Genomic DNA, 25,175 nt, shown 5'->3' with positions numbered 1-25,175 from the left:
TGGTGGTGTGAGAGGGATAACAGATCTGACCCCTCTCACACACACACAAGGATCAATCTGGACCACTAAAGGCAACAATTGATTTTCTTCCCCTACCCTGTGACTGCAACTCTGAATTAAAGAATCCAATTTATTCTACACCACCCAGACCTATAAATACACATCCATCTGTGACCTCCAGACGATGACACGTTTTGGAACGATGGTCAGACTTACAGGTGTGCAGGGTTTCCTCAGATAATAACAAAGTCATCACTTGTAATGTTTAGTGAGATTCATGCAAACGGTCCATGTTGGTATCAAGAGAACAAAATATATGCATAGACATTATTCTGAAAAAAAGGAGTCCTTGTGAAGGTGAGGTGTAAAACACTGTGCGCCTGCTGAAATGTTTCATGTCTTTAAAGCCTGTGCTGACCCCTGCTGGCAGCCGTTCATCTGCATTTATTTTGAGCCTCACATTTTATAACCTAAAACATTGACTTAGTTCTGAACTGATCTTAAGTGATTTTACAGCTCATATAAATGTAAGCAGGTTTTTGTATTATTTCCATCTTTTGTGCAGTGTGCAAACATTAGAGGTGATATTTTAGATGTAAGTAAGCAAATAAATATATTGTTTTTTTATTATTATTTTTACTTCCTACATGATACTGTCCAGTTACAGTAAAGCATTTATTTGTCTTTCTTTTCATGGAAACATTTAGTTCCATATTCCAATCCACTCAGATTTAAATCAGAGCAAAATTATGTTTCAGCTTGTTTTATTAACAGATTAATGGCTTTGGAAAAGATTTTTATTAGTTTCTACTCACATGTGATCCTAAAGATTCCTACAAAACTTTTTATCCTTTCTAATCTCTCCTGCAGGCTTTTGGGACACAAACCTGCTGCGTCATCTTGCTGATGAGTATGTCCTTCCTGGTTCCTGACAAATCAGGAGAGGAGGTTTCAATCTGAGGAGCGTAGCTCAGACTGGTTTGGTCATTTGTGCAAAACATTTCCTGGGAAGCAATGAAGCAGACCACCTCCAGAGGCAGGACTTATTCCAAGGTCATGATCCTGGTCACATGGGCAGATATTTTGGGTGAGATGTCGTACCACAGACCACTATCAATATAATAAACAGTTTTTTCTGTTGATATGAAATTTCATGTCACAGATCAATAACACTATAAAAACAGAGATCCCCATTTGCCATCTTTATTGTCATTACCTACATTTCAAAACAAGTCATACAGAGAGAAATCCATCCAATTAAATAGATACTATGTGTAGGCTCACTTCTTAAGACTGCTTTGAAGACCCCGTCTTTCAAGTACCTCAATAATAACAAATCTGCTCCTTCAACAGAACAATCAAGTAAAACACAGCAGTTTTGGTCAGTTGCTGGCAATGTAACAAAGTCTTGCATTTTGTGCTTTTTTTCAACAAAATCCTTTTAACTGCAGAAGGCACGTGTGCATAAATCAGTTCATGGCGCTTGAAGCTTTGCTTAGTGTGGTCTCTGAAAAACAGCATATGTCACATGATGTTCCCAGATCTGTTAATTTCAAGTCACATGAAGCTGGCAGTGTAAAACCAAAGCCAGCTTCATGATTATCTGCTGTGCAGCGCATAAAAGACAAGGAATAGGATTTGGAGTGTTTTAAGGTTTGTAGTGAATTATGGTTGAACATACAGCAACGCTATATTTGGAGTGTATACATCAGGACATATGTGGCCCATAGATTTGAAAGCATGCTGTTAAGTACCTGTGCATCTCATGTATTAGCATTGCAGCAAATCTTAGATTTTCACAGAATTTTCAATGTTTTTGCAATATCTGGAAGCATTTTGAAAAAACTATCAGTCAACTTTGTTATCATCAACAAAGATCCAGGAAAGAGAAAATGCTGTACAACTAATAAATTAGCTTTAGCATTACAACTAAGGCCTTAATATAACATTGCCTGAGGCTTTGTTTCACTGGAAAATCAACTGGATGAACTCTATCAGGGCTGATTCCAACCAATCAATGAATCACCAGGACACCAAGAGATTCTCAACTTGCTTCTCAGTGGTTAGTAATCTTATTAAAAATCAAAAAAAAATATTTTTCATCTGGATGGTTGAAAGAATCTTTGAGGATTTAATCCTAACACACAAGAGGCACAGATTGGTGCTTGCTGTCGTGATGCTGCTGACAGCTCTGTGGACCACAGTGGTTCATCACTCTCACTCTTGCCATAGCTTTTATATTTGCATCCACAGCAGAATTTACAATGTAGTTTTTTAGGCACAGAGGTCACCAAACACTGTTCCTGCTAATGCCTCTGATCTGCATTCAGTGCAACAACAAGCCACCACAGGCCTGTTAGTGTTCTCTTTCCTGCTGCCATGTAGTCACAGCACGTTGGGGAGGTAAAGCGAGCAAAGCAGCATGTTCTGTCCCAGAGCCGGGAAGCGTCTGAAGGCCTCCCAGGCGTCAGAGAAGATGTTGTATTTCAGAAAGACTCTGTGCTCCAGGCTTGTGGGCAGGCTTACGTCCCGGCTCATGATGTAGATGCCGTCGTTGTGCAGTGTGCACGTCAGGTTCAGGCCCGACTTGGATGTGTTCTCCTTCAGCTGGATCCACTCCCCTGTGGTGATGTTGTAAGACTGCACTGTCAGTACGTCCTCTGTCTGGCTGGGTCGCCGTTGCCGCCAACCCACCTCAAGCTCATGGGTGTAGCCACCCACCAGGTAGATGGTGTCCTCCACGGAGAGCATCTGCTGTTTGCGGATGTGGACTGAACAGGTCCTGAACGCTGTCCAGGCATCAGAAGTTGGGCAGTAACGGAGGACACTGATGTTTCTGTCTGTTAAAGAAAAAAACAAGTTAATCAGATAAAGTGAATCCTGGATCTGAGCTCCTGTACACCCACCTCTTGCAGTGTATCCACCCATGACATAGATCAGACCCTGGCATTCACAGGCTGAGAACTCAGCCAGTGGTTCAGGCATGGAGGATACACAGGTCCACCAGTCCTGCTCTGGGCTGTAACACTCCACAGTACCCAGACACTGGCCTCCCACAGCGTACAGCTTCCCCTGTACTGCCAGCAGCTTAAAATTGGACCTGTATGGAGGGTACAGTGAGTGAAACTTGACAGTAACAAACAATTAACTGGGCTAACCTGTGAGGGGAAAATACCTCTTCTGGTTGAGCGGAGCCACCTGGTTCCACTCATTCCTGCAGGGGTTGTAACAGTGCACAGCAGAGATCTCCTGACTCGTCATCCTGTATCCGCCGACGATGAACAAGTAGTTGTCGAGGACCGTAGATCCATATCCCCTGACATTGATCATATCTGGAGGCAGGTTGTTTGCGAGGGGCTTCCAGCGTTGCTCCACCTCTCCGTACCTCAGCATGGACCAGGTTTCATCCTGATCAGGCACATCCAGGGACAAGCAGGTGAAGTCTCCGATAGCCACCAGGGTGGCAGTGCCTTTCATGCGCATCTCCCTGACTTGGTCTCGAACAGCAGACGGCAAGCTGCTGAACTCAGGCCGTCTTAGCATGGGGTGGTAATAGCAGCTCATGTATTTGAGGCAAGCATTACGCAGATCGTGAGTGCCGTAGACTTCAGAGAGGCTGTACAGTTCCACGCAGTTGTCCAGCCGGATCTCCGAGGTGAGAAGCTTAAGGATAGACGTGACCTGTAAGAAGGACGCAGTCTCAATCAGGTCTTCCAGAGTCTCGTTGACCACCTGCACTTTGGAGGTGTTGATGAACTCCAGGACCAGCTCCAGGCCGGGCACACTGAGCCCTTGCAGCTGCACAGAGTCCTCTGTGGACTCCCTCATCCCGGAGCTGTATAGTGCACGAAAGTAGTCGCTCTTCTCTATCAGCTTCTTTTTATTCACTTCATAGATCTTGTCATCCATGACGATGGCAATAATCTGGTCAGTTGACATGGTGAAGCCAGTGGGGGGGTGTTTGTCTCTCTCGGGCTGAAGTTTGTTTTTGCTTGCCCTTTTGCCTGCCTCCTGTACGAGTCACCGTTTACATTTCACCGGCGAGGGAGCTCCGTGGCCGGTCTATATATGGTAATGTTCAGCCCATAGATCGCCATGGAGCCGCTTTCTTACTCAGCCTGGAAAGCTAAGCAGCTAGCCACACAATACCTGCTGCAGCTTCAAGTTAAACTAGCCAAAAGAGCCTTTGCTATGGGTTAGCATTCCTCGGCAGTTCAGTAAAACGAGGCTCCGATGTGTAAAGTTGTTTTCTAAATAGTGTCGTTTGCCGGCAGTAACATTTTCCATGGCATCGTATAAACCTTTTGCGAAAAGACGCCGAGCCGTCAAATGTTAACTGTTTTGATTCTGCAGGAGACGTCATTTCCGCGTTTCTTCTTCGTGAACATATTTATGTTCAGCTGCTGTGCGTTACCGCCATCTACCGGAATATGAACAAATAGCGGCGAATAACTGTAAACTACTTTAGTGGACCTGCAGCTCAGAAGAGGCAGATAGAAGGAGAGGATGAAAGAGAGGAAGGGAATAAACAAGCAACATACTTCATACAACAATAAGAATAAGCATTAACCTTTTTAAGTTTTTGGTATTTGTTTGATTTGATGTTTTCTTCTTTTTCTGTTTTGATTTGATTTAGTTTTAAGTCAGCATGTAGGCATTATAGCTATAAAATATAATATAGCTATAGCTTAAAGCACACTCACACCTTCACAAAACCTAAACTGGGTCTCACAGGTCCCAGTGGAAGGGGGGGTGTCCTTCAGACCTTTGAAGATCTGCTTTGATGAAAGGATCCTTAACTTGTGCACTTCATCCAGCAACAAACCGGTGTTTGTGGATCCAAAACATTGCTAACAGTAATGGCTTCACTGAAGTCCCCATCTTCTCTACGTGTTTGTCAGCCACAGACTGGCTGTCAATATGACATATGACTGTGGCTGACAAACACGTAGAGAAGATGGGGACCTCAGTGAAGCCATTACTGTTAGCAATGTTTTGGATTATGCTAGAATTGGTGATGGGAGTCCCAAACAGAAACTCGTCTCTGTTGTCAGGGTTATGATCATCACATTTGTGGCGTCACTGTCTGGGGGTTTATCACCGAGAGAGATGCAAAGTTACCAGAAACTAACCAGACAGAGACAGGAAGTGTCAAAATAAAAGAAAGAAGCAAAATGCATTTAAGTATAATATTTAACTTGTTAGCATTTTTAAATGTACTCTATTTGTTTATTAAATTTATCGTTTATGTAAATATTTGAAGTATTCATATTTTGGCTTTTAGGAGTCGTAAATGGTGATTTAAACGAGGTTGAGGTGTAAATAATTTGTAGGTTTTTTTAAGTCTCAGTGGTTCTAAAACGTATAATTTTCATATTACCATTAAGAATGATAAATTATCTCACTATAAACAACAGTACACTACAAATATTCTTCATTCTGGAATTATCAAGGCAGTTTTAATTTGAAAACCGGAGCGGAAGTGACAGTATTAGCCTGTGTGTGGGTGGCTGTGGTGTGGGTGGAGGTGGAGGATGAGGAGGAGGGCGGATGAGAGACTGAGGCACATCAACACGCAGACACTCAGCCCTTGGCCTGTTTCATGTTTGTGGTTCCAGGCAGCGGACCGCCGGCTGTTTGTGATCCGAGCTGAGGATGTGGGAGCAGGTGTGGACCTCCTGGTTCCCCCGCTGTCTTATACTCTTCATCACCGCGCACACATCAAGAGTGTCAGCCGACGGAGATTTACGGCCGTGCGATAAGGTGAGTGTCTTCAGTGTTTGTCATTATTATGTCACGATGTCTTGCCGTGTCTTTAAATCACATTTATAGATTAGATACTGGAACCCTAAACGAGAGTTCCTTAGAATTGTGTGGTGTTATGTTTGTTTATCTCCAGCGTCAATGCGACAACATGTCAATAAAATGGCCATGCATGCAGGCAAACACATCCAGATTGGATAATAACCCAAAACAGTCACTACTGCAGCTCCATAGTGGCTCAGCAGGGTCTGGATGTATGCGATTCTCCTCACGCTGCAGAGCGGCTTAAAATGCCGTTCATGTTGACTATAAACATGCCGCATAACCAAATGACGCCGTCTGCTGGTCTCTGACAACCTGCTGCCGGTCAGACCGGCCGGGATTACCTTCCTGGACCGGGGGGGCGAGCCAAGCGGCTGCTGTCATCCACATTGTCGGATATCATCGCTGATGTTTATGGCTCAGCAGAATGTCTAAACTAATGGTTCAATTTAAAGTAAAAAATATATAATTCAACAGCATTCCGTGTTGCTATTAGAGAGACATTCTGTTAGTAATATTGTCATTTACATGCTATAGCTAATGCGTAGCTGTAAACAGAGGACAGACAGCTAGCTTAAATTGAAATTCCCACAAAGAGGCGACAGAGGATTAACTAATTAGCTTAAAGTTTGTCTATAGAACCACAACATGTAGTTAATACATCATTTTGTACACAAATAATATGTTTTCCAGTGAGTAAATGTCTACCTGACTACCAAACAACCACAGAAAAAAGCTGCTAGCTCTGCCAAGATGCTAACATTGGGGAAATGTCCTCTAGTCCTATTTGGCTGTTCAAACTGAACCTGTTTTTACAGGTTAAAAATGCATTTAATAGATAAGATAGTAGTTTCATATTTCATAAAATACAATGATATATTGCCATTATTTATTATTATTATAGTATTTCAGACTATATCTTTATTGTCCAGTTATTAGCTTATTGGACAGACTGACCACTAGTAACTAAAATCTGATCCTAAATCCAGATTTAGGCATTTTTTCACACTCTGGTCTGAGTTTCGTGTGACACAACAGGATCCATGGTTTCCCATTAATGGTCTTTCATTGTTTGTTAAATCAATAAAGCCTGCTCCACCCTGCATAGAGGAGCTGCTAACCCACTGGGAGCAGCTGTCATCATGGAGATTCAGTTTTATTGTCACCACACAAAATAAGACATTGTTTAAGCAGATAGTGTAAACAAATGTTCCAAATATAACAGGCAGTGATACCAACGATGACCTAAATCCAGGATCAGACAAAGACCCTTATTAGTTCTATCAGACCAGAAAAATTCTCATCAAATCCTAAAACCTGCTGTTTCATAACTCAGAGGTTGGCTTGTCGCGGTGCTGAATTTCATACCATCTCCTTCTCGCTCCCTCCCATCAGTCTCCATGACAACAAGCTCGAGTCACTCGGGAGACCAATAAAACACATTAGCCTGTGTCCTTTTTATCAATCTCACATTTTCCCCCTCACTGTCAGCACATTTAAACTGGAGGCAGCCCTCTTGTTTGTCTCCTCTACAGAAAGAAACAGCAGGTGAGTCACAGTGCAGGTGGATACATGTTAATGAGGCGGTTCACATAGTAAACCCACAATATATGTGTGTGGGTTGGAGGAGGAGATGGGTGCAGCATGAATGACCATGTTTGTTGCTACAGCGAGGTAATTAGTCATTTAAAAGAGCTTCGGCTTATCTGAGCTCCACACACATCTAAAAAAAACCATCTCTCTCTCTCTGTCAGTGACACAGACACACTGCAGATCATTTCTGCTAGAGTTTCTGTTACATTAGCTGCTGCTTGGATGCTGGTCTGTGCTGCACTGCAGCCAGCTGCCTGCATGTTCTGCTGATTCGTCTGCCCAGTTTGACAACGGGATTGGGGGAAGTAGGAGATCTGCCAGAGCGAGACTGAAGGAAATTGCATTTAAAGTACAAACCCTGCATTTTATTACCTGTCAGAAATTGTCTGGGAAGTTAAAGGTAATGTTTTTGTTATTTTTGCCTGATAAGATATTAAATTTTATTATCATAGAATTCAAGAGACAAAGTAAGGAACAATTGCCATTTTGCCTTAGAATACAAATCTAAACCACTTTAAATAGTGTATTTTTGTAGGGTTGCATGACCAAAAGAGAATGATGTTTTGCATCATATAAAACTTAAATGTATGGAAAGGTTTTTTTCCTATGGAGGTCAAACGCTCTCATCATGTGGACAACATGTCTGTCCACATAAATGTTCAGCCAGTCACACAATAAGCATGATGTCACAACCATCCTCAGAAAGAAGCGACTGTACATCTGGCCCGCTGTCCTTCTCCTAATGGACTGTTAGTGCTTCAGCAATTTGTTGCCATGGCGATCATGGCCAGTCGGCACTTTTAGTCTAAAAAACTTCTTCCATGTTCTCGTTCTATGAGCAGCTTATGTATTCATGTGTGTGTTCTGCAGACAGACTACTACTACCAGTACACAGAATGTGACAGCACAGGGTCACGATGGAGGGTCGCCATCCCTCTCAATCCGGGCTCCTGCTCAGACCTTCCACCCCCAACCAGAGGAACAGACTGCTGTGAGTAATACCTGTAAAAATGTTTGTGTTCATACCCGTGTATATCTGCTTATTTACATAATAGTGTGACCATGTTTTTTTAGCCTTCTCCTGTTCAGCTGGGATGTTTTTGGAGATTTCCACTCAGCAGTGCACACCATGTGCAGCTGGCTCCTACTCTCTGGGCAGCGGTCTCCGTTTTGACCAGTGGGACACCATCCCTGCAGGATTTACCAGCCTGACCAGCTTCTTCGACCCCGGGCCAAATGGAGAGGACGCTCAGGCCTGTAACAGGTGAAACAGACACGGACATTAGGCAGACAAATATGGATTTAGTAAATGGACTTTGTATTTCTGTATTGCAGCTCAACATGGACGCCGCAGGGTGTTTATCTGGAGTCGAACCGTGATGAGTGCACAGTGTCGCTTGTTTACGCCGTCCATCTGGAGAAACAGGGATCTGTCTCTTTCACTTACCAGTACCCCGACAACAACATCTACTTTGAGTTTTATGTGAGCAAATGTTGTAAATATGGTCCTCCTTGTAAATATTGTTGTAAAGCTGCAGCTGTTAGCTTGTTGCTAATAGCTGCCATGCTAACATCTTAGGTCCAGAATGAGCAGTGCCAGGAATTAGCCCAGTCCGACGATCAGAAGTGGAAAATCACCAACAACGGAGAGTGGAACACACATACAGTGAGTAAAGTCTGTTAGTGTGTGTGCGTATTGTTATAATATGCGTGGTTCACTGTGTGTGATGTTGTTTTCAGGTGAGCTTGAAGACTGGTACAAACATCCTGTACTGGAGAACCACAGGAATACTGGTGGGAGACAAGATGGTCAAACCTGTGCTGCTCAAGAACATCCAGATAGAAGGTAAAAGTTGTAAGAACGTGCACTCAACCAAACACCTATTCACTCAAAACTGAAATATTATGTCTACACACACTCTTCCAGGTGTTGCTTACACTTCAGAGTGTTTTCCTTGCCGACCCGGCTGGTTCAGCTCGCTACCTGGGTCCTCATCCTGCCAGCCGTGTCCCAGCAACACTTACTCTGTGAAGGGGGCATCCTCCTGTACGCCCTGCCCCGAACACCACTACTCACGTACGTATGCAAGAGTTTGTATTTGTGAGTCTCTAAAGGTCGCAGAGTGTGTAGTGGCTCATATGTGTGACTCCTCTCCCAGATGAGGGATGGGCAGAGTGCAAGGTCAGGCCGCCGTGCTCTGAGAAGGACTACTTCCAGATCCACACTGCCTGCGACAGTGAAGGGAAGGTCAGCAGAGCACCCGTGTTTTATATTATATACATACACATTTTTTACTTCCACAAGGAAAACACACTTTAGGCTTGAATTTCAAGGTTGTTCTGTGACAGCTCTCTGAGTGTGTTACGTTAGAAACAGGAGACGTCTGTGATGAGAAAGGAAGTGCTTATAAAGCACTTTGCTTGTCATCCGATCCAGATTTAACTTCCGTGGTCGTCTTCCATGACCTTGATCTGTCACTCTTCTTAAACAGCACAAAGTGATGATGATTGCTATTTAATAATGGTCCCTTTACACTTGTTAATACTTCCCTCTGTGACATTGTTACAGACACAGGTGTTGTATCGTTGGGTGGAGCCAAAGATCTGCGTGGAGAACATCAGAGGGGCCATAGAACTGCCTGCTACCGGCCAGAGAGAGCCCTGCCCTCCCTGTAACCCCGGCTACTACAACAGCAACGACTCCACCTGTCTGCCCTGCCCTCCTGGATCCCACTCTGACGGCACCTCTAGTAAATTTTCAGTATTGTTACCTTGTGTCACAGCAGTGCGCTGTACATGTAAAGTGGTTCACCTGGTCTTATTCATCATCATAGTTGAAATGTGCTGGATAATCCAGCCCTGAAAAGATGCTTCCTGTCCAAACACAATTTTGTGTGCCTGAATGTCAGTGTTGTATCTAAATGTATCCTTTGTGTGTGTGTGTGTCTGTTTGCAGCGTGTGCTGCCTGCCCTGCAGGTACAGAGCCAGTGTTGGGTTATGAGTACAAATGGTGGAACGTGCTGCCCTCTAACATGAAGACTTCTTGTTTCAACGTGGGCAACTCAAAGTGTGACGACATGAACGGTGAGCACAACAATGGCTGTATTTCTTAGTCAACAACAAGGACATGTTTACACTGTGCGCACTAACTTAGAAAATAAATTAATTCAAAACTGTTTATCAGGATGGGAGGTGGCAAGAGATCATGTCCACAGTGGAGCAGGCAGTTCAGATAATGACTATCTGATCCTCAGCCTGCAGGTGCCCGGCTTCAAGTAAGTCTGAGTGCTATGGAGGAGTAGTAACAGTAGGCTGCCATCTTTAACACAGGATTTGTAGGCTTTGCTTTCTTCATTGTTGTGTGGGATCATGTTCAAAGTGTATCTGCTAAATCTCAGCCAGCGTTTGTGTTTTGTGGCAGAGTCCCAGCTTCACTTTCAGGAATGACCAGCAATGAGTTTGGTCGGATCACCTTCGTGTTTGAGACTATCTGCTCCGCCGACTGTGAGCTCTACTTCATGATGGTGTGTGTCTGTTTGCAGCAATGAGTCTGGTTTTGTGTCACAGCTCTGGTTAATTACAATATTCTGCATATTTTTTTCTGGCACCTGTAGGATATGAACAGGAAGAGCACCACAGTGGTGGAGTCCTGGGAGGGCAGTAAGGGAAAACAGTCGTACTCACACAGCATGACCAGAAACGTCTCGGTCACGTACACATGGGCCTTCCAGAAAACCAGCCACACTCTGGATGTCAGTGAAACATTCACACCTTTCTTACTCCTTTATGTTGTTTAGTTTATTGTTGTCAATAGTAATGGTGGTGGTGTCAATTATTAAATCACAGGTCCGCCGTTATGTCAGCGACATGGTGAAGATCTACTCCATCAGCGTGACAAACGCCCTGGACGGCGTGGCGTCGGCGTGTCGGGCCTGCGCTCTGGTACCACAGAACTCCCAACAGGCCGGCTCCTCCTGCGTTCCCTGCCCGGCTGGTTTTTACATCGATAGAGACACCAACCGCTGCCAGGAGTGCCCGGCAAACACACACCTGGCAGGACGACACACCTACGGCCAGGATGCGTGTGTCGCATGTGGACCAGGAAGTGTGAGCAACAAGGTAGAGACACCAGCCTTTACTCTTCTTTCACCAGGGTTTGAATCTTTCAGACCTGTCTTAGAGAGAGCGTTTGTTTCCTTCTCTGTCAGGAACATTCACGATGCTACAGCGACTGCTCCTTCACCCACACCGAGAACAACCGCACGCTGACCTATGACCTCAGCCCTCTGAGTGGCGTGGCCTCGCTGACCATCAGGCCAAGCTTCACCTCTAAAGGCACAAAGTACCTTCACCTGTTTAACATCAGCCTGTGTGGCCATGAGGTGACTATTATCACATCATTTATAGGAGGTTTTTTATTGTTTGTTGTTTGTTTTTTGCATAATATATTAGTTATATTTTACCTGACAGTGACCATAATAATCCTCCTGATTGTTTTACTACTACATTCAATTTTACAGTTGTCTCACAACCTGTCAATCATTTTGAAAATCTGTCTGTGACAAGTGTGTCATCTGTCACACGGTGTGACAAAATAACAAAAGGAAGCTGCAGGCAAATGTCGTCACTATGGCGACCGTCAGATAATTTTCATGGCATTTGCATGTGCACGTCTCAGGGAAGGAGAGCGGCCATCTGCTCTGATAACGTCACCGACGTGTCCAACAGAGACGACCAGAGCGATTCAGCGCAGTTTGTCAACTCAGTGGACAGCTTCATCTGTCAATCAACCATCATCCCTTCAGATGGACGGGGCTTCAGGATGGCCATTTCCTCACAGTCCATCAGCCTCGCAGACACCTTCATTGGTATGAGAGTTTTTTTTTCTCTGCTCTGTGTGTGTGAGCTGTTGAAAAACTGCTGTCTGTTTTTTAGGAGCGACAGTAGAGTCTGTTCTGAATGGCGTGAACGCCAAACCAGAACTTTTCCTAGAAAATTCAAAGGATGTTCCAGACATCAACTTCTTCTACAGGTACAGAATGAATCACAGAGGCAGTGCTTATGTGTGTTGTTGTTTTTTTCTTACTGTATTTGTATGTTTATTTTCTTTTAGGTCAACACAGGCAACAGCGTCATGTGATCAGGGTCGAAGTTCAGTCATTACTGTTCGCTGTAACCCAGAAAAGTCTGATCCAGGAGAACTGTCTGTGCCCAGGTAGGCGTTTATGTCACAGAGATCTGAATTTCTGATTTAAATGTATATTTACATTTTATTTTTGGAGTTTCTGCAGCAAATTATCATTGTAGCAGAACATGAATTTTGTCTGCATGCTAAAGAAAGACATTATCAGACAGACAGACAGACAGTGTGTGTGTCTGTGTGTGTTTGTGCAGCTCCTGTCCTGCTGGGACGTGTGACGGTTGTATGTTTCACTTCCTGTGGGAGAGTGCTAGCGCCTGTCCACGCTGCACTGAGGACGACTACCACCAGATAGAGGGTGCCTGTAAGGGGGGCGTCCAGGTGAGACACTAACACACCTCCAAACAACAGTTTCAATCTACAGCTCTGTAAAATGTTTTTATTCATGTAAAACCTTTATGGTAAAAAGGGTGAATTGGTATTTTAAATAGCTTCACCTCCGCAGAAAACTGTGTACGTGTGGAACGAGCCGAAGTTGTGCACCAAAGGCGTGTCACTGCCTCCTCGGAGCTCCTCCGACTGCGAGGCTGTTGCTCTGTGGCTGAAGATTGGGGTTGGAGGTGGAGCCTTCATGGCCGTGCTGCTCGTCTCCCTCACCTGCTATTTCTGGAAGAAAAACAAGAGGTAAGAGCCGCACGCTGCCACCAGTACGACCAACGTGCTTATCAGGGTCTGGTGGTAAATACTCATCAGCAGGTCTTAAAAGATGACAACGAAATTCTATTTGTGTTACATAGCGTCATCTAAATGCTTCTAAAATTAGATGGAAGAAATCAACATGATTTTGTGTATGTTTTCATTTTTTCCCTGGATATATTATGGTATTAATGCTGCTATATATATGTATGGAGTGAACTAAGGAATGTTAGAAAGATAAAGATTGAAAGGTAAAAGAAAAATATAGAAATTATGTCTTAATTTTAACAAGAAATAATATTTAATTGCACCAAAAAAGAATTAATAAATAAAGTTTTTAAATTCTGTCCTAGTGAACAGGTGAACAGTTTGTGAGGTGTGTTCTGTGATGATGATGCTGGGAGCTGCATGTTGTAAATCATACACTGTCTCATGGTGACTCATGGACTTCATGTGGTCTGTGGTCAGGCTGGAGTACAAGTACTCTCGTCTGGTGATGTCTGCCAACAAGGAGTGTGAGCTGCCAGCTGCAGACAGCTGCGCGCTGGCTGAAGGGGAGGAGCCAGAAGACGACGTGGTCTACTCCCAGAAACCCTCTCTGCTGCGGAAACTCAGAGCCATCGCTAACAAGGTGTGTCCAAGTTCCCTGATGTAGTGATTTACTAAAGATTCGGCTGCAGTCCTTCCTTTGTTTTGATCATTAACACATGTAATATTTCTGTGTCAGCATGAGGACAGCGAGAGCAGCGAGTCTGTGCAGCTGAACTCCTCCCAGTCTGATCAGTGGGTCCTCTGATAAGCTGAGAAATGCTGAGTTGAAGAACGGAGGGACTGTCTGTCAGTGACAGTGTCACTGTTCACCTCCCTTTGACGCCTCCCTTTTTTGTCGTAGGCGGGCCTCTATAGACCCAGTTTTTGGGGATAATCTGGACAATGGCTTTCATTCCTCGACCCTGACAGGAACTCACAGGAAGCTCCGGCTTTAATGCCATGGAAGCTCAATGACAGCTAGTGAGAGAAAGATGCTTCTGCTGGTTTTGTATATTTTGTATTTTTATTTGGTATTTTTTGTTCAGAGTCATGTATTTATATCAGTGTTACAATGATGGTGAACCTTTTATTAAAATCTTCTTTGGCTTTGGGATCTGTGTCTGGATTATCAGAATCAGAATCGTGTTTATTGCCATGTAAGTGAAGAGAATTCACATTACTAGGAATTTGCCTTAGTGATTGGTGCATACAAAGAACATATAATAATTAACATGAAATAAGATAAAACTAAGGTAAACAAGATAAAATAAGGTCAAGTAAACAAGGTAAATAATGTAAACTAAGAGTAAAGGTATAAATTGACATGACATAACAGACATACAATGAACAGAACAGAACATGAGTGATGGTTGTAATGGCAAACATAGACCCTGATATGAAAGAGTGTAACAGTGGAATAGGTACCACATGGATCGGTGAGGTGGTACTGGTGTGCAAGATGGAAGTAAACAGTGCAGATAGTCATCATTATGCAGTGACTATACTAACATCCTCTGCTGGGCCTTTTTGATGAATTTGGAATTTATATTGATCAGAATAAAGAATTAAAAGAATGTTCTTAAAACAAACACAATTTTAAAGAATAGTCTCTATTCACAGTGTTATCTTATATATTTTGACTGCAAAGAGAATTCCTGATTTTCTAAGAAAGTTGATTGAAGATTTTCAGTGTATACTGTAATAGTAAATGACCCCATTCCTTACAAAGTATTATTATATCTTACGTTAAGTGAAAAGTTATGAAATCAAATGTACACGTTTCTAAAACTAATGTGGTGAGGTTAAAAGTTCTGGCACGAAAGTTATTGTGGGTGCAGTACCGCCGATGGCCACTGGGTGCAGCTGTCAGCGGGCAGGTCGGCTCCCTCTGTGCCCATCGACACGCCTCCTGCCCGGCTGCGCCTCTCGCTGCGCTCCGCCCTCTCCACAGAACCGTACCTCCTCCCCGTCCTCCTCCTCCTCCTCCAGCCATCGAGGAAACTTCCAAACGGACTTCGCAGTTTTTCCACTGCAGGATTTATGTTGTTAAAAGCGGCTGATGTGACGGAGAGCAGCATGTGAAGGGTTCTGCGGCCGAAGCTTGAGACCTGGGAAGATGAGCTCCAGTTCGTAGGCAGCGGTATGAAAGTGTCCCCCCTCCTCCTCTTTTCTTCCTCCTCGTTTCTTTTTCCGACGGCATGCTCATGGAAACAACCACGGCCTGACGCTGGTTGGAGCTCTGTTTGCAGACTCGAACCCGTTTTGTTATCGGAAAAGTAGAAATATGTCACATATTAAATATGGCGCCGGTTAGTTTCTGTCACTTTTTATCGAAAACTTTGAAAAACGGAGTGAAGTTCAGATCTGTGACGTCACGTCGGGATGAGGATCCCAGTGCGGCCAATAAACAACTAAAGATCAGATAAACAACAAATAAAGAGTCTGTTAGAAACATGAAGAATTTATTTACAATGGTTTATTTAATTTAAGGTATTTTAATTTAAAAAAATAAATAAAAATGGTTTAAATTAAATGGTTATTGTTGAGTTCAAAAAACGTTCTTACATTTCCAGTCTTAGATGATGACATCACTGCTTTTAAAACATGTTTTGTGTAAAGTCTATAGTGTTTTGATTAAAACGTCACTCAAATCCAGATTGATCTTTAGATTTTCCGACTCTGGTTCTGTCTGTTGTGTAAATGTAAACATGTTAATATTTGTTGGCCTGTGTGTGACAGGTTTATCACCACAGCGTCCTCCTCCTCCTCCTGCTTGTTGAAGTGGTAAGTTTAACTCTTTGTGTTGTGGTTTCACTGTGACTCCAGAGAAAACGGTTTAGAGTTTTTTATGTTTTAATGTGACACAGGGTGGGCTGTGAATCACAAGGTGTGGTTTTACTGATGGAACAAACAACTTGCAACAACAAACACACTCTAAGTGTAGCCTGTAATTATTTGACTGGACTTTATGCATTTTTGCATTTATTAACAAAGTCTGTCCTTTTTTAGTTGGTCCAATCATGGCTCGCGGCTGCATCTGCTGTGTGAAATATATGCTCTTCCTCTTCAACCTGTTCTTCTGGGTACTACCTCCACACACACACACACACACACACTTCATCAGAAAAATATTCTTTAGATGTAGCAGTGGGATCAGCGCAGCAATTAAAGCACTTTATTGTCATAAGATCAGCAGGAAGTGTGTTTCAGTTTCCTGTGTGTGTTCCAGCTGGGCGGCTGTGGGCTGCTGGGAGTCGGCGTGTGGCTGTCGGTTTCTCAGGGAAGCTTCGCCACCCTGTCGCCCTCTTTCCCATCGCTCTCCGCGGCCAACCTCATCATCACCCTGGGCTTTGTGGTCATGGTGACAGGTTTCCTGGGCTGCCTGGGTGCCATTAAGGAGAACAAGTGCCTGCTGCTGAGTGTGAGTACGCTTTTATACACACTCTTTATTTTCATGTTTTTTTTAATAAATGCTGGAGCAGCTAAATTATAATTCACAAGAAAAACATAAACTATTTTATTTATCAGAAACTCACAATCAAATATATAAAAAAAATCACACAATTGCAAAATGTGAACAAACAAATCACACATTTTTAGATGAAATTCCACAATTTTTTTATGTATACGGTATATCAGATTTACAAGAAAATAAGATCTACAAAAACTTTAGAAGAAAAAACGAACACGTACAAATGTAAAACAGTAAAATGTAAAATAATAAATTTTTTCATTGCCTTAATGCTGTATTAAATGATAATGAATATTGTCTTCTTTTAAACCAGTTCTTCATCGTTCTGCTGATCATTCTATTGGCTGAACTTATCCTCCTCATCCTCTTCTTTGTCTACACTGACAAGGTAAATGCACATAACAAGCCTTTCATATTTGTTGACGCTTACGTCCCATCTGATGATCCACCTCCGACCGTCTGTCTGTGCAGGTGAGTGAAAATGCCAGACGGGACCTGAAGGAAGGTCTGGTGCTTTACAACACTGACAACAATGCTGGGCTGAGGGACGCGTGGAACACCATCCAGGGAGAGGTACGCAGTGAAACATACACAAGATGAGGCTCTGTACTGCTGATACTGTAGTTTGATTCATCGCGTTTAACCCTTTCCTCCTCTCCTGCCTGTTCCAGTGGAGGTGTTGTGGTGTGATGAACCACCAGGACTGGTTTACCTCCCTGCATGAACACGTGGTTCCTGACAGCTGCTGCCAGCAGGTTTTCCAGGGCTGTGGACGCAACGCTTCCAACGCCTTCTGGACACGGGTCAGTCATGAAATCTTACTACTAATGTTCCCTAGAACTGATGAAGGAGTCACACTGTGGACACAGCTCATTATCATAGACACTTTCATTTTCAGTGGATCCCACATATGCAACCAGAAAGAGCAGAGAATATGTGCTTCTTCCTGTTTTTCCCCCAGAATAGTTTACACAATAAGAAACATGTTTTAAAAACCATGTTCAAAGCCATATTTGACCATGTTGACAGTAATCCAGCTCCTTCATATTTGTACCACATGATCTCACATATCTCAGCATGATGTGGTGTGAATATGGTTTCAGTGCTAAGTGTAGTGTTTAAGTTTTGTTGTTTAAGATTTTTTTTAATGTGGTCTGATGTTGGCAGATGTGAAAAGTACAGGTAAATGTTACCACACTAAAAAATTAATAACTTAAAAACTACACAGCACCAAAACCATACTCACACCACATCATGCTATCAAGCTTGTGGTATAAAAATGAAGGAGCCGGATTACTGTCAACATGGTCAAATATGGCTTTGAATATTGCACATTTTTGTAAAAACAAAAATTGTAAAAGATGACATAATAAAATACTTCCTGTGCCATTTCTTTGTAAGATATCAATATACTGGTGCTACTTTCTGGTAGAGACATATTATATATATAGCACTATAGCTGTAGCAAATATTAACTCTCCATCTTGCATATTTACAGACTTTTCAGACTTCTGATGCATAGAAGTTAGACAAATTTTTGCGTTTATTGGTTTTTGGCCATTTTAGGCCTTTATCACACCCAAACTATTCGAGATAGGAAAAATCTGAGATTAGATTTTCTGATTCTACGGAAAAAGTTAGCCCTACGCAGCAAACGCCAGATTCCTACATGCAACAGAGGCCGTGCAGTAAAAGCTTAAACTTGGCCGAAAGCACATCGACCAAAAATTAAGAAAAAAGACTAAAATTTCAAAGGGCTGTATTTTAAAAATGGCTACACTTACAGACCTAAAACTCTGGATTTCTCCATAGTATTGATTTCACATGGAATGACCCAAATATATATATATATATATATATATATATATATATATATATTTATGTATGATGATTAAGAGTCATTAAATTCTTAAATGGAAAGGTTCTTATAGATGCCTGCCCTGCTTTTTGCTTTTGAAGATGTCCTTTTGTCTTCTTCATCATTGGAGAGCTCTTCCTCTGTGTCAGACCTCAAGAAACAAAATGGTGGATGTTAACAAAAGGAAATCATCTTATTTATATTACACAGAAAAGCATAAGTGAATATGATAAATGTTGTCGCTGTTATAACAGCAGTAGTTCTAGTTGTTGCCTCTGTCGTAACAGCTGTTTGTGTGTTTGCAGGGCTGCTATGAGAAGGTGGAGGAGTGGCTGGATGACAACAAACACCTTCTGGGAACCATTGCCATGTGTGTGTTGGTCATACAGGTGAGCAGCTGTTTAACACACACACACACAGGTCCATGTGTATTTGTTAGATAAATAACTGCAGTGTGGCCTCATGTTTCCAGCTGCTGGGTATGGCTTTCTCCATGACGCTGTACCAACAGATCCACCGAGCAGGGAAGAAGTACGAAGCCTGACGGCGTGTTCCGGTACAAAAAGTCCAGCATTTGTTTGTAATAACAGTAAGCCAGTTATCCTGTGTGCCACTACAGCCTTTTATCTTTATCGTCTATGCACCTAGTTATTTTTGTGAATAGCATTTAAAGTAGTTTTTATATTGTTACCCTTTAATCACACTATAATGAGGAGACTGATTTGACTGCCTGTGGAAACATATTTAGATAAACATTATGTACTAACATGTTCAATAAAGGTATACAGCACTCTTCACAGATCTGTTCTGTTTCATTACACAGGCTGACCGGGTCACATCAATTAAGTGATCAGTGACTAATCAAGTCATCACTGTGTTGCTGACTTACAATACACTTTACTGACAAGAGAAGTCAGATAACATTTATCTACATCAGTCTATTGGATGATTTAACACTGTTTTAATGACATTAATTTTCAGCCTTGGTCACTGCATTGACTAAATTCAATCAGAGCTAGCGTCTGTTAGCTTAGCATGAACGGCGAAAGTCTACCTGAAAGAACATGTTCAGTTTGCTATTAAAAGGAGACCTGGTATGTGTTTTCTGACTTCTCTACCATGTTATATTATTTAAGTTGAAGCCCTCATACTACTGTAGATTTAAAAACTGATCAGTATTCTTTAAGTTATGAGAATAACGTAGCAAAACACTAGCAAAACACTTGTTGACAAAACTGGGACAGGTTACCAGCAATGTGAAAGGTTAACTTGAACTAAAATTAGACTTCTAGACTGTTGCTCTGGACTGTGAGCTGAATGTTTGACATTTTAATCAAAACGTAATTTCTTACCTTTACGTCTGATACAGCAGGAGTTCGTCTGTGGTCACAGGTCCATGGTTTTGTCATTGTCATAGACAATCTTTCCCTTAATGACGACGTAGCGGAGGACCTCCTGATGTCCTCCCAGCTGGTAAATCAGGTGCTCCCACCTACAGACAGACACGTGCATTTGTAAGCTGACTGTTTTGTAATCAAAGTTCAGTTCCGAGTGTTGCCGCTCATTTACCGTGCTGCATTTAGGACCAGCAGGTCTCCGTGTTTGTTGACCTCCAGAGACCCATGTGTGCGTGAGCGGCCCAGGGCGAAGGCTGCATTGATGGTGGCCGCAGCCAGAGCTTCGGGCATGGACATCCTCATGTTGACACAGGCCAGGTGCATGACCACCGGCTGAGGAACATAACAGAGGAAGATGAAGATGAGGGGCAGGCGTTCAGCTGCTCACCTCCAGCTCTACTCACCATGGAGCAGCAGTAGGCATTGGGGTTGAAGTCACTGCCGAGGGCAACGATTACTCCAGCGTCCAGCATGTCTCTGGCCCGAGGCTGGGGCAGCCTAAACACACACCCATAACTAGATAGCCACAAAGTGTGTGTGCATGTGTAAGTGTGTCTGAGAGGTTACCGCAGAATATAAGCAGTTGTTGGCAGCAGCACAGCAGCGGTTTTTGCTTTTGCCATGGCAACGATTCCTTCATCTGTGACCTCCTCTAGGTGACTGATGGCTAAGGCTCCAAGCTCCGCCCCCAGCTGACACACACACATATGCGCACAAACACACACACAGCTCAACAATATGCAGCCAGGTGAGCTGGTTCATACAGCACCAGAAGACAGTGGTACCTGAGCAGAGTTCATGGGGTGAAGCTCGTCTCCATGGAAGTTGATGTTGAGGCCCATGTCTTTGCCAGCTTGCAGGATGGAGCGGGTGGAGCTGAGGTCAAACACTCCCTGCTCACAAAACACGTCAATGTTGTCGACTCCAAGCTTTCCGGCTGACATAAGCTCCTTCAGACGAGGCAGCTGAACCTGCAGGATGTCCTCTGTGGCTTCTTCAACCGTCTTCCCTCTGAGGAAGGATGAGAGGAGGAGGGGGCAGGGTGAAGGTTTTTCAGGATGGGCTGGAGGTGGATGATACTCACTTGGGAACTGCGTGGGCTCCACAGTAGGTTGAGGAAATGTTAATGAGCAGAGAGCGCCGAGCCTCCTCGATCACCTGCAGCATCTTGATTTCAGTCTGCAGCTCCAGGCCGTAGCCGCTCTTACACTCCACCAGGGTGGTGCCCGCTCGCTGCATCCGAACTAGCCGGCTGCAGAGCAATGCTAGGAGGTTAGAGGCGGAGGCAGCTCGTGTGTGCTCCACCGTAAAGTGGATCCCTCCACCTGCTCGGTGCACGTCCATGTAGGTGGCACCTGCAAGCTGCAAGAGGAGCATTTAAAAGATGGAGGCTGGCTGTTACAAAATACACTCTGTGTGTGTGTGAGATAACTTACCTTCATAGCAAATTCATGCACTCTGTCTCCAGCCCAGACTGGATGAGTGTGAGCATCAACCAGCCCTGAAACAAGAATATTAACTCAAGGACTCAATGTACAATCTGTCAGTCACACCACTGGTTCCCCCTACAAAGGTTTATCACATGATAAATCTGGTTATGACATGATTACTGAGAATTAGGGATATTATTGACAAGACCTAATTAACAGCAAATATTGTCCTTAAAGTTTAATAAAAAAAATTTAAAAAGTGTTTGTTTTTGTGTTTATCCATCTGAACCCCAAGTTACTTTGGTTACCGTGTGTGTTTTTTCTGGAAGATTCTGTAATTTTATTTGGGTACTTTGAACACCACATACAGGGCATCATACTTTTTTTTTAAATGGACAGGAGGCACAAACTCTGCATCTCCAAGCCAAAGGAAAAGCATGAATGTTTGATTGTGGGGTGAACTGTGCCTTTAAAATGAATGCCTTTGTAAATCCTAACATTCTTATCAGCTGAAACTCACCAGGCAGGACACACATTCCTGTAGCATCGATCACTTTATCAAAGGAAGCGTCTGCATACTGAACTCTGATGGTTTCTGCAGGACCCACAGCTTTAATCAGCCCATCACTGGATAAAGAAATCATCAATGTAAACATATGATCTATACAGAAGACACACTGTGTAAGGAGCCACTGCATTGTGTCATGTTTTCTAAAAAAAAAAAAAAGCACAAAACTGTACAACAAATCAAAGCTTTCATCAAACTTCATCTAATCTACTGAACCCACCATGTTCCCTCCCTAAACTATTAAACTTACCTCCCTATCACAACGCTGCCATTTTCAATCACACAGAGATTCTGCACGCCATCTTTGGTCAGGAACTTCTCTCCGTTGTTGCAGATCAAAACCACCTGTTTAGCGTTTTTCACCAGTAACCTGTGATTTCTGGACATTGTGACTCACTCGGAGCGAAGCCTTCACAAGTTAGCGGGTTTCACCAGACAGTTTGGGAACAAGCAAATATTTGTCCAGGAGAGCAGAGTTTAAAGTGCACTTTAAAAAGAGGGGAGGACCCACACAGAGGAGGGAAGAAAGCAGACAATTGGTAAGAAAGGGTACAATAATCACTTTATTGTGTCTGTATCATAACAAAAAATGGCCTCACATACAGTAAAAAAGGAATCATTTCAATGCTGCTTGGAAAAAAAAACCTAAACCCATTCCATCAGTTTCACATGGTGAAAACACAAACACACGTTATTTCAAATACAAAGGTACAATCGCACTCAGGACGTCAGGCCGAGGCATCACTCTCTCATCTCACCATCTTCTTCCTCTTCTTCTACACCTCTGATGTACAAAACGTTATTACACCTGAGGGGATAAAACAGAACCACCATCAGAGTGAAGATTTTCACTTTAAACACTGACTGAAAATCACACGTTAAATATTAACACAGGTTAGTGAAGCTAGTGGGCATTCAGTGTTTTTTTTATCATGCCAAAATGTCTGCTGTGTCAAGTTTCAACTAGTTTCTGTTTCCCCATGATGCAATTCTTAATTTAATAAAGCTGCTTTAAAAAATTATCAGGATTTTGATCTAAGTAATCTGAGATCTAAAGTGTTTAGTGTAATTTTGTCAACTTTTTGAAAACACAAATCATTACAATCCCAGCAAGACTAAAGATAAGAATACACATAAAATAACATAATTAATCAAGAAGCTTTAACTGAACAGGTTATGAGATAAAAATGAAAAAGTATTTACCTGATGAGAACTTCACCAAGATGGCCAGCCAATGCTCCATCTATGTACTCCTCTGTGTTTGCCAGCTGTTACAAAATTGTGGTTTAAATAATGTAAGTCTCATTATTTTTTTAAGCCTCCATACTTCTGTTCTACATTTCTGCTTCTTAAATTGCATTAAAATCTGAACACAAAAGGGGACAATAATGCACCAAGAAATCCACCAAGCTGCTTGTAGAATTTTTAGATTTTAAGACAAACATGTTCTTTGAGCAGGAGTCCCAACATTCATAACTGACTCATGCTATCAGCCCCACTGCAGATATGTACCGGTATAACCACATCATAATGAGTCCATGCAAAATGAAAGGTAAACTGTGTGGTTTATAACACCTAGTCCCAGATTATTTCCTTCATGCAAACTGGAATGTTAATGATCACAGCTGATCAATAAAAACAGTTCTCACCTGCATGTTCATGTATCCATCCACAGACACCAGGTAGCCTTTATACTCCATCCCCCACTTCAGCTTCACCATCACGGGTTTGCCTGTGAGGCCGTTCAGGAAAGGTTTTGGGTTCAGTGGTAAACTCTGGAACAAAACATGAGAGAGATAAGTACACACACATACGTAAACACACACATTCATTTTCAAACAAGCTAGTAGGAACCTGCAGAACTCGCAAAACCCGACGGAAATATGCCATATAAGTTAGGATTATCCCATAAACCTGATCTACAGCAGAGATGATTTCAGAATGCGGTTTGGCTGCTCCGACTCTCTGTAAAGAGCCGAGACAAACTCAAACATTTCACGCATAAACAAAAGAAACACCTGAGAACTTAAATAAAGTTCTAATTCTTTCAATAGATACCGATAACACTTTATACTGCGTGTATACATATATACGCCTAACGAACGAATTCATTCAAACTAAGTTATGAATATAAAGCTAATGTAGCTAATGCTAACTAGCAAACGAGCTAGTTACTTTCATTGCGTGGTGCTGATAAAAACAAACAAAGCTACAAACTCTTCGGTGAATTTATAACTAAAGATTTCAAAGATGAACTCACCATTTTGTTCGGGTTAAATAATTGGTTTTAAATTAGGTATGTTTGGTATGTTTTCGTCACAATAACGTTGCACTTCACAAGACCAGCAGCACACGCTTTACCGCCGAACAGGAAGTACATCCAACACTGTGACCTGCGAGAAGTTTTTAGGTTTTACATACCGCCACCTATCGGCCCGACGGTCCCACTGCAACGGGGGCAAATCTAAGTCACTGACTCCTGTTTATGGTCATTAATTGTGTATGTTTGGCTTTTATCTATGAAATTGAGTCAAGTAGAGAGGTTTATTCAATTCAATTCATAATAAATACTAATTTATAGTAAATTCATGTCATAAAATATGTATTAAACAGACATTTAGGATTTAAACTGTAATATAGATTTTTAAATAGATACATTTTAACTTTTGATATTCAGAAAACTAATTTGTTTTCAGGATTTGTTACCATTGACAACATGTATGATCTTTTTATGGTAACTCGATATATAGAGGAAATTAAATTTCAGTAACTTATTGGCAGAATGTAAATGATTTTCTATTGCTGAATGATATATATTATTTTTTTCCTTAAATCACAATAATAAACTTAAAAGTTTCTCATGTAATTAAATAAAGTCACATTTTCCAGCATCACTCTCTGTCCGCCCTGAGTTGAACTGTACTGTACGTACATTACCTGCTCTATTTATGTCACTTTGACATGAACTCTTCTACAAAGTTATTCTTCATAATTGAAAACTGGCCTGTTTAGGAGCAAGAAAAGTGAAATGACTGTCATATCTGGGTCGAGCGGGCTCTCTGTCTGGACAGCTATTTCTCTCCAGGCACAAACCGTCTGAAGATTTCACATTTTTTTGTGTTGAAGCGTTCGACTGTTGCTGAAGCATCAGACAAGTTCGAACCTGATACAATGGATAAAACTAA

The 25,175-nt window shown here is 42.4% G+C and overlaps 5 protein-coding genes across 6 annotated transcripts; 2 read left to right on the top strand and 3 right to left on the bottom strand.

Annotated features, from left to right (window-relative positions):
* Window positions 1-1,194: 1,194 nt before the first annotated feature.
* On the bottom strand, window positions 1,195-4,349 carry klhl42 (kelch-like family, member 42). 2 transcript variants are annotated; one of them, XM_028397999.1, is made up of 3 exons: window positions 3,176-4,349; window positions 2,907-3,100; window positions 1,195-2,840 (listed from the first exon to the last, which is right to left on the bottom strand). In XM_028397999.1, the coding sequence occupies exons 1-3, from the start codon at window positions 3,937-3,939 to the stop codon at window positions 2,386-2,388; spliced, it is 1,413 nt and encodes a 470-aa protein (XP_028253800.1). In that variant the 5' UTR covers window positions 3,940-4,349; the 3' UTR covers window positions 1,195-2,385. The 2 variants fall into 2 exon arrangements, with proteins under 2 accessions (XP_028253800.1, XP_028253790.1); XM_028397989.1 differs by having other exon boundaries at window positions 1,195-3,100.
* Window positions 4,350-5,558: 1,209 nt separating this feature from the next.
* LOC114428429 (UPF0577 protein KIAA1324-like) lies at window positions 5,559-14,203 on the top strand. Its single transcript, XM_028396834.1, has 22 exons — window positions 5,559-5,763; window positions 8,269-8,389; window positions 8,473-8,662; window positions 8,734-8,881; window positions 8,978-9,064; window positions 9,139-9,244; window positions 9,326-9,475; window positions 9,558-9,646; window positions 9,968-10,148; window positions 10,355-10,483; window positions 10,584-10,674; window positions 10,821-10,923; window positions 11,014-11,151; window positions 11,246-11,518; window positions 11,608-11,781; window positions 12,078-12,267; window positions 12,335-12,431; window positions 12,513-12,614; window positions 12,794-12,920; window positions 13,045-13,223; window positions 13,704-13,866; window positions 13,963-14,203. Exons 1-22 carry the CDS (start codon window positions 5,656-5,658, stop codon window positions 14,029-14,031), a joined length of 3,015 nt encoding a protein of 1,004 aa, XP_028252635.1. The 5' UTR covers window positions 5,559-5,655; the 3' UTR covers window positions 14,032-14,203.
* A 1,017-nt stretch (window positions 14,204-15,220) lies between these two features.
* LOC114431906 (tetraspanin-9) lies at window positions 15,221-19,394 on the top strand. Its single transcript, XM_028399581.1, has 9 exons — window positions 15,221-15,405; window positions 16,005-16,049; window positions 16,275-16,348; window positions 16,495-16,686; window positions 17,051-17,125; window positions 17,209-17,310; window positions 17,409-17,540; window positions 18,901-18,984; window positions 19,068-19,394. Exons 3-9 carry the CDS (start codon window positions 16,286-16,288, stop codon window positions 19,137-19,139), a joined length of 720 nt encoding a protein of 239 aa, XP_028255382.1. The 5' UTR covers window positions 15,221-15,405; window positions 16,005-16,049; window positions 16,275-16,285; the 3' UTR covers window positions 19,140-19,394.
* Window positions 18,259-22,426, bottom strand: amdhd1 (amidohydrolase domain containing 1). The gene is made up of 10 exons (XM_028399580.1): window positions 22,241-22,426; window positions 21,943-22,049; window positions 21,429-21,493; window positions 21,077-21,354; window positions 20,778-21,003; window positions 20,560-20,684; window positions 20,397-20,490; window positions 20,165-20,325; window positions 19,948-20,087; window positions 18,259-18,746 (listed from the first exon to the last, which is right to left on the bottom strand). The coding sequence occupies exons 1-9, from the start codon at window positions 22,375-22,377 to the stop codon at window positions 19,982-19,984; spliced, it is 1,299 nt and encodes a 432-aa protein (XP_028255381.1). The 5' UTR covers window positions 22,378-22,426; the 3' UTR covers window positions 18,259-18,746; window positions 19,948-19,981.
* Window positions 22,427-22,530: 104 nt separating this feature from the next.
* On the bottom strand, window positions 22,531-24,379 carry snrpf (small nuclear ribonucleoprotein polypeptide F). The gene is made up of 4 exons (XM_028399293.1): window positions 24,251-24,379; window positions 23,640-23,765; window positions 23,194-23,258; window positions 22,531-22,798 (listed from the first exon to the last, which is right to left on the bottom strand). The coding sequence occupies exons 1-4, from the start codon at window positions 24,251-24,253 to the stop codon at window positions 22,732-22,734; spliced, it is 261 nt and encodes an 86-aa protein (XP_028255094.1). The 5' UTR covers window positions 24,254-24,379; the 3' UTR covers window positions 22,531-22,731.
* Between the last annotated feature and the right edge of the window lie 796 nt (window positions 24,380-25,175).

Source organism: Parambassis ranga, chromosome 2, assembly GCF_900634625.1.
Source record: "Parambassis ranga chromosome 2, fParRan2.1, whole genome shotgun sequence".
In the NCBI taxonomy this organism is placed as follows: Eukaryota; Metazoa; Chordata; class Actinopteri; family Ambassidae; genus Parambassis; species Parambassis ranga.
Note: the sequence above shows the minus strand (reverse complement) of the source record. Positions and strands in the feature narration are given on the sequence as shown.

Bases quoted from the DNA above. Each gene is read 5' to 3' on its own strand.
- LOC114431906 (XM_028399581.1), top strand. From the start codon at position 16,286: ATGGCTCGCGGCTGCATCTGCTGTGTGAAATATATGCTCTTCCTCTTC. The intron at 17,126-17,208 runs GTAAATGCACAT...CTGTCTGTGCAG, and splicing joins TCTTTGTCTACACTGACAAG to GTGAGTGAAAATGCCAGACG. The intron at 17,541-18,900 runs GTCAGTCATGAA...GTGTGTTTGCAG, and splicing joins CCAACGCCTTCTGGACACGG to GGCTGCTATGAGAAGGTGGA.
- amdhd1 (XM_028399580.1), bottom strand. From the start codon at position 22,377: ATGTCCAGAAATCACAGGTTACTGGTGAAAAACGCTAAACAGGTGGTT. The intron at 22,050-22,240 runs GTAAGTTTAATA...TTCTTTATCCAG, and splicing joins GGCAGCGTTGTGATAGGGAG to TGATGGGCTGATTAAAGCTG. The intron at 20,326-20,396 runs GTGAGTAGAGCT...TATGTTCCTCAG, and splicing joins ATGCCTACTGCTGCTCCATG to CCGGTGGTCATGCACCTGGC.
- LOC114428429 (XM_028396834.1), top strand. From the start codon at position 5,656: ATGTGGGAGCAGGTGTGGACCTCCTGGTTCCCCCGCTGTCTTATACTC. The intron at 8,663-8,733 runs GTGAAACAGACA...TCTGTATTGCAG, and splicing joins GACGCTCAGGCCTGTAACAG to CTCAACATGGACGCCGCAGG. The intron at 11,519-11,607 runs GTAGAGACACCA...CTTCTCTGTCAG, and splicing joins CAGGAAGTGTGAGCAACAAG to GAACATTCACGATGCTACAG.
- klhl42 (XM_028397989.1), bottom strand. From the start codon at position 3,939: ATGTCAACTGACCAGATTATTGCCATCGTCATGGATGACAAGATCTAT. The intron at 3,101-3,175 runs GTATTTTCCCCT...CCCTCCATACAG, and splicing joins GCTCCGCTCAACCAGAAGAG to GTCCAATTTTAAGCTGCTGG.
- snrpf (XM_028399293.1), bottom strand. The intron at 23,259-23,639 runs GTGAGAACTGTT...ATTTTGTAACAG, and splicing joins ATGGATACATGAACATGCAG to CTGGCAAACACAGAGGAGTA. The intron at 22,799-23,193 runs GTAAATACTTTT...TTATCCCCTCAG, and splicing joins CTTGGTGAAGTTCTCATCAG to GTGTAATAACGTTTTGTACA.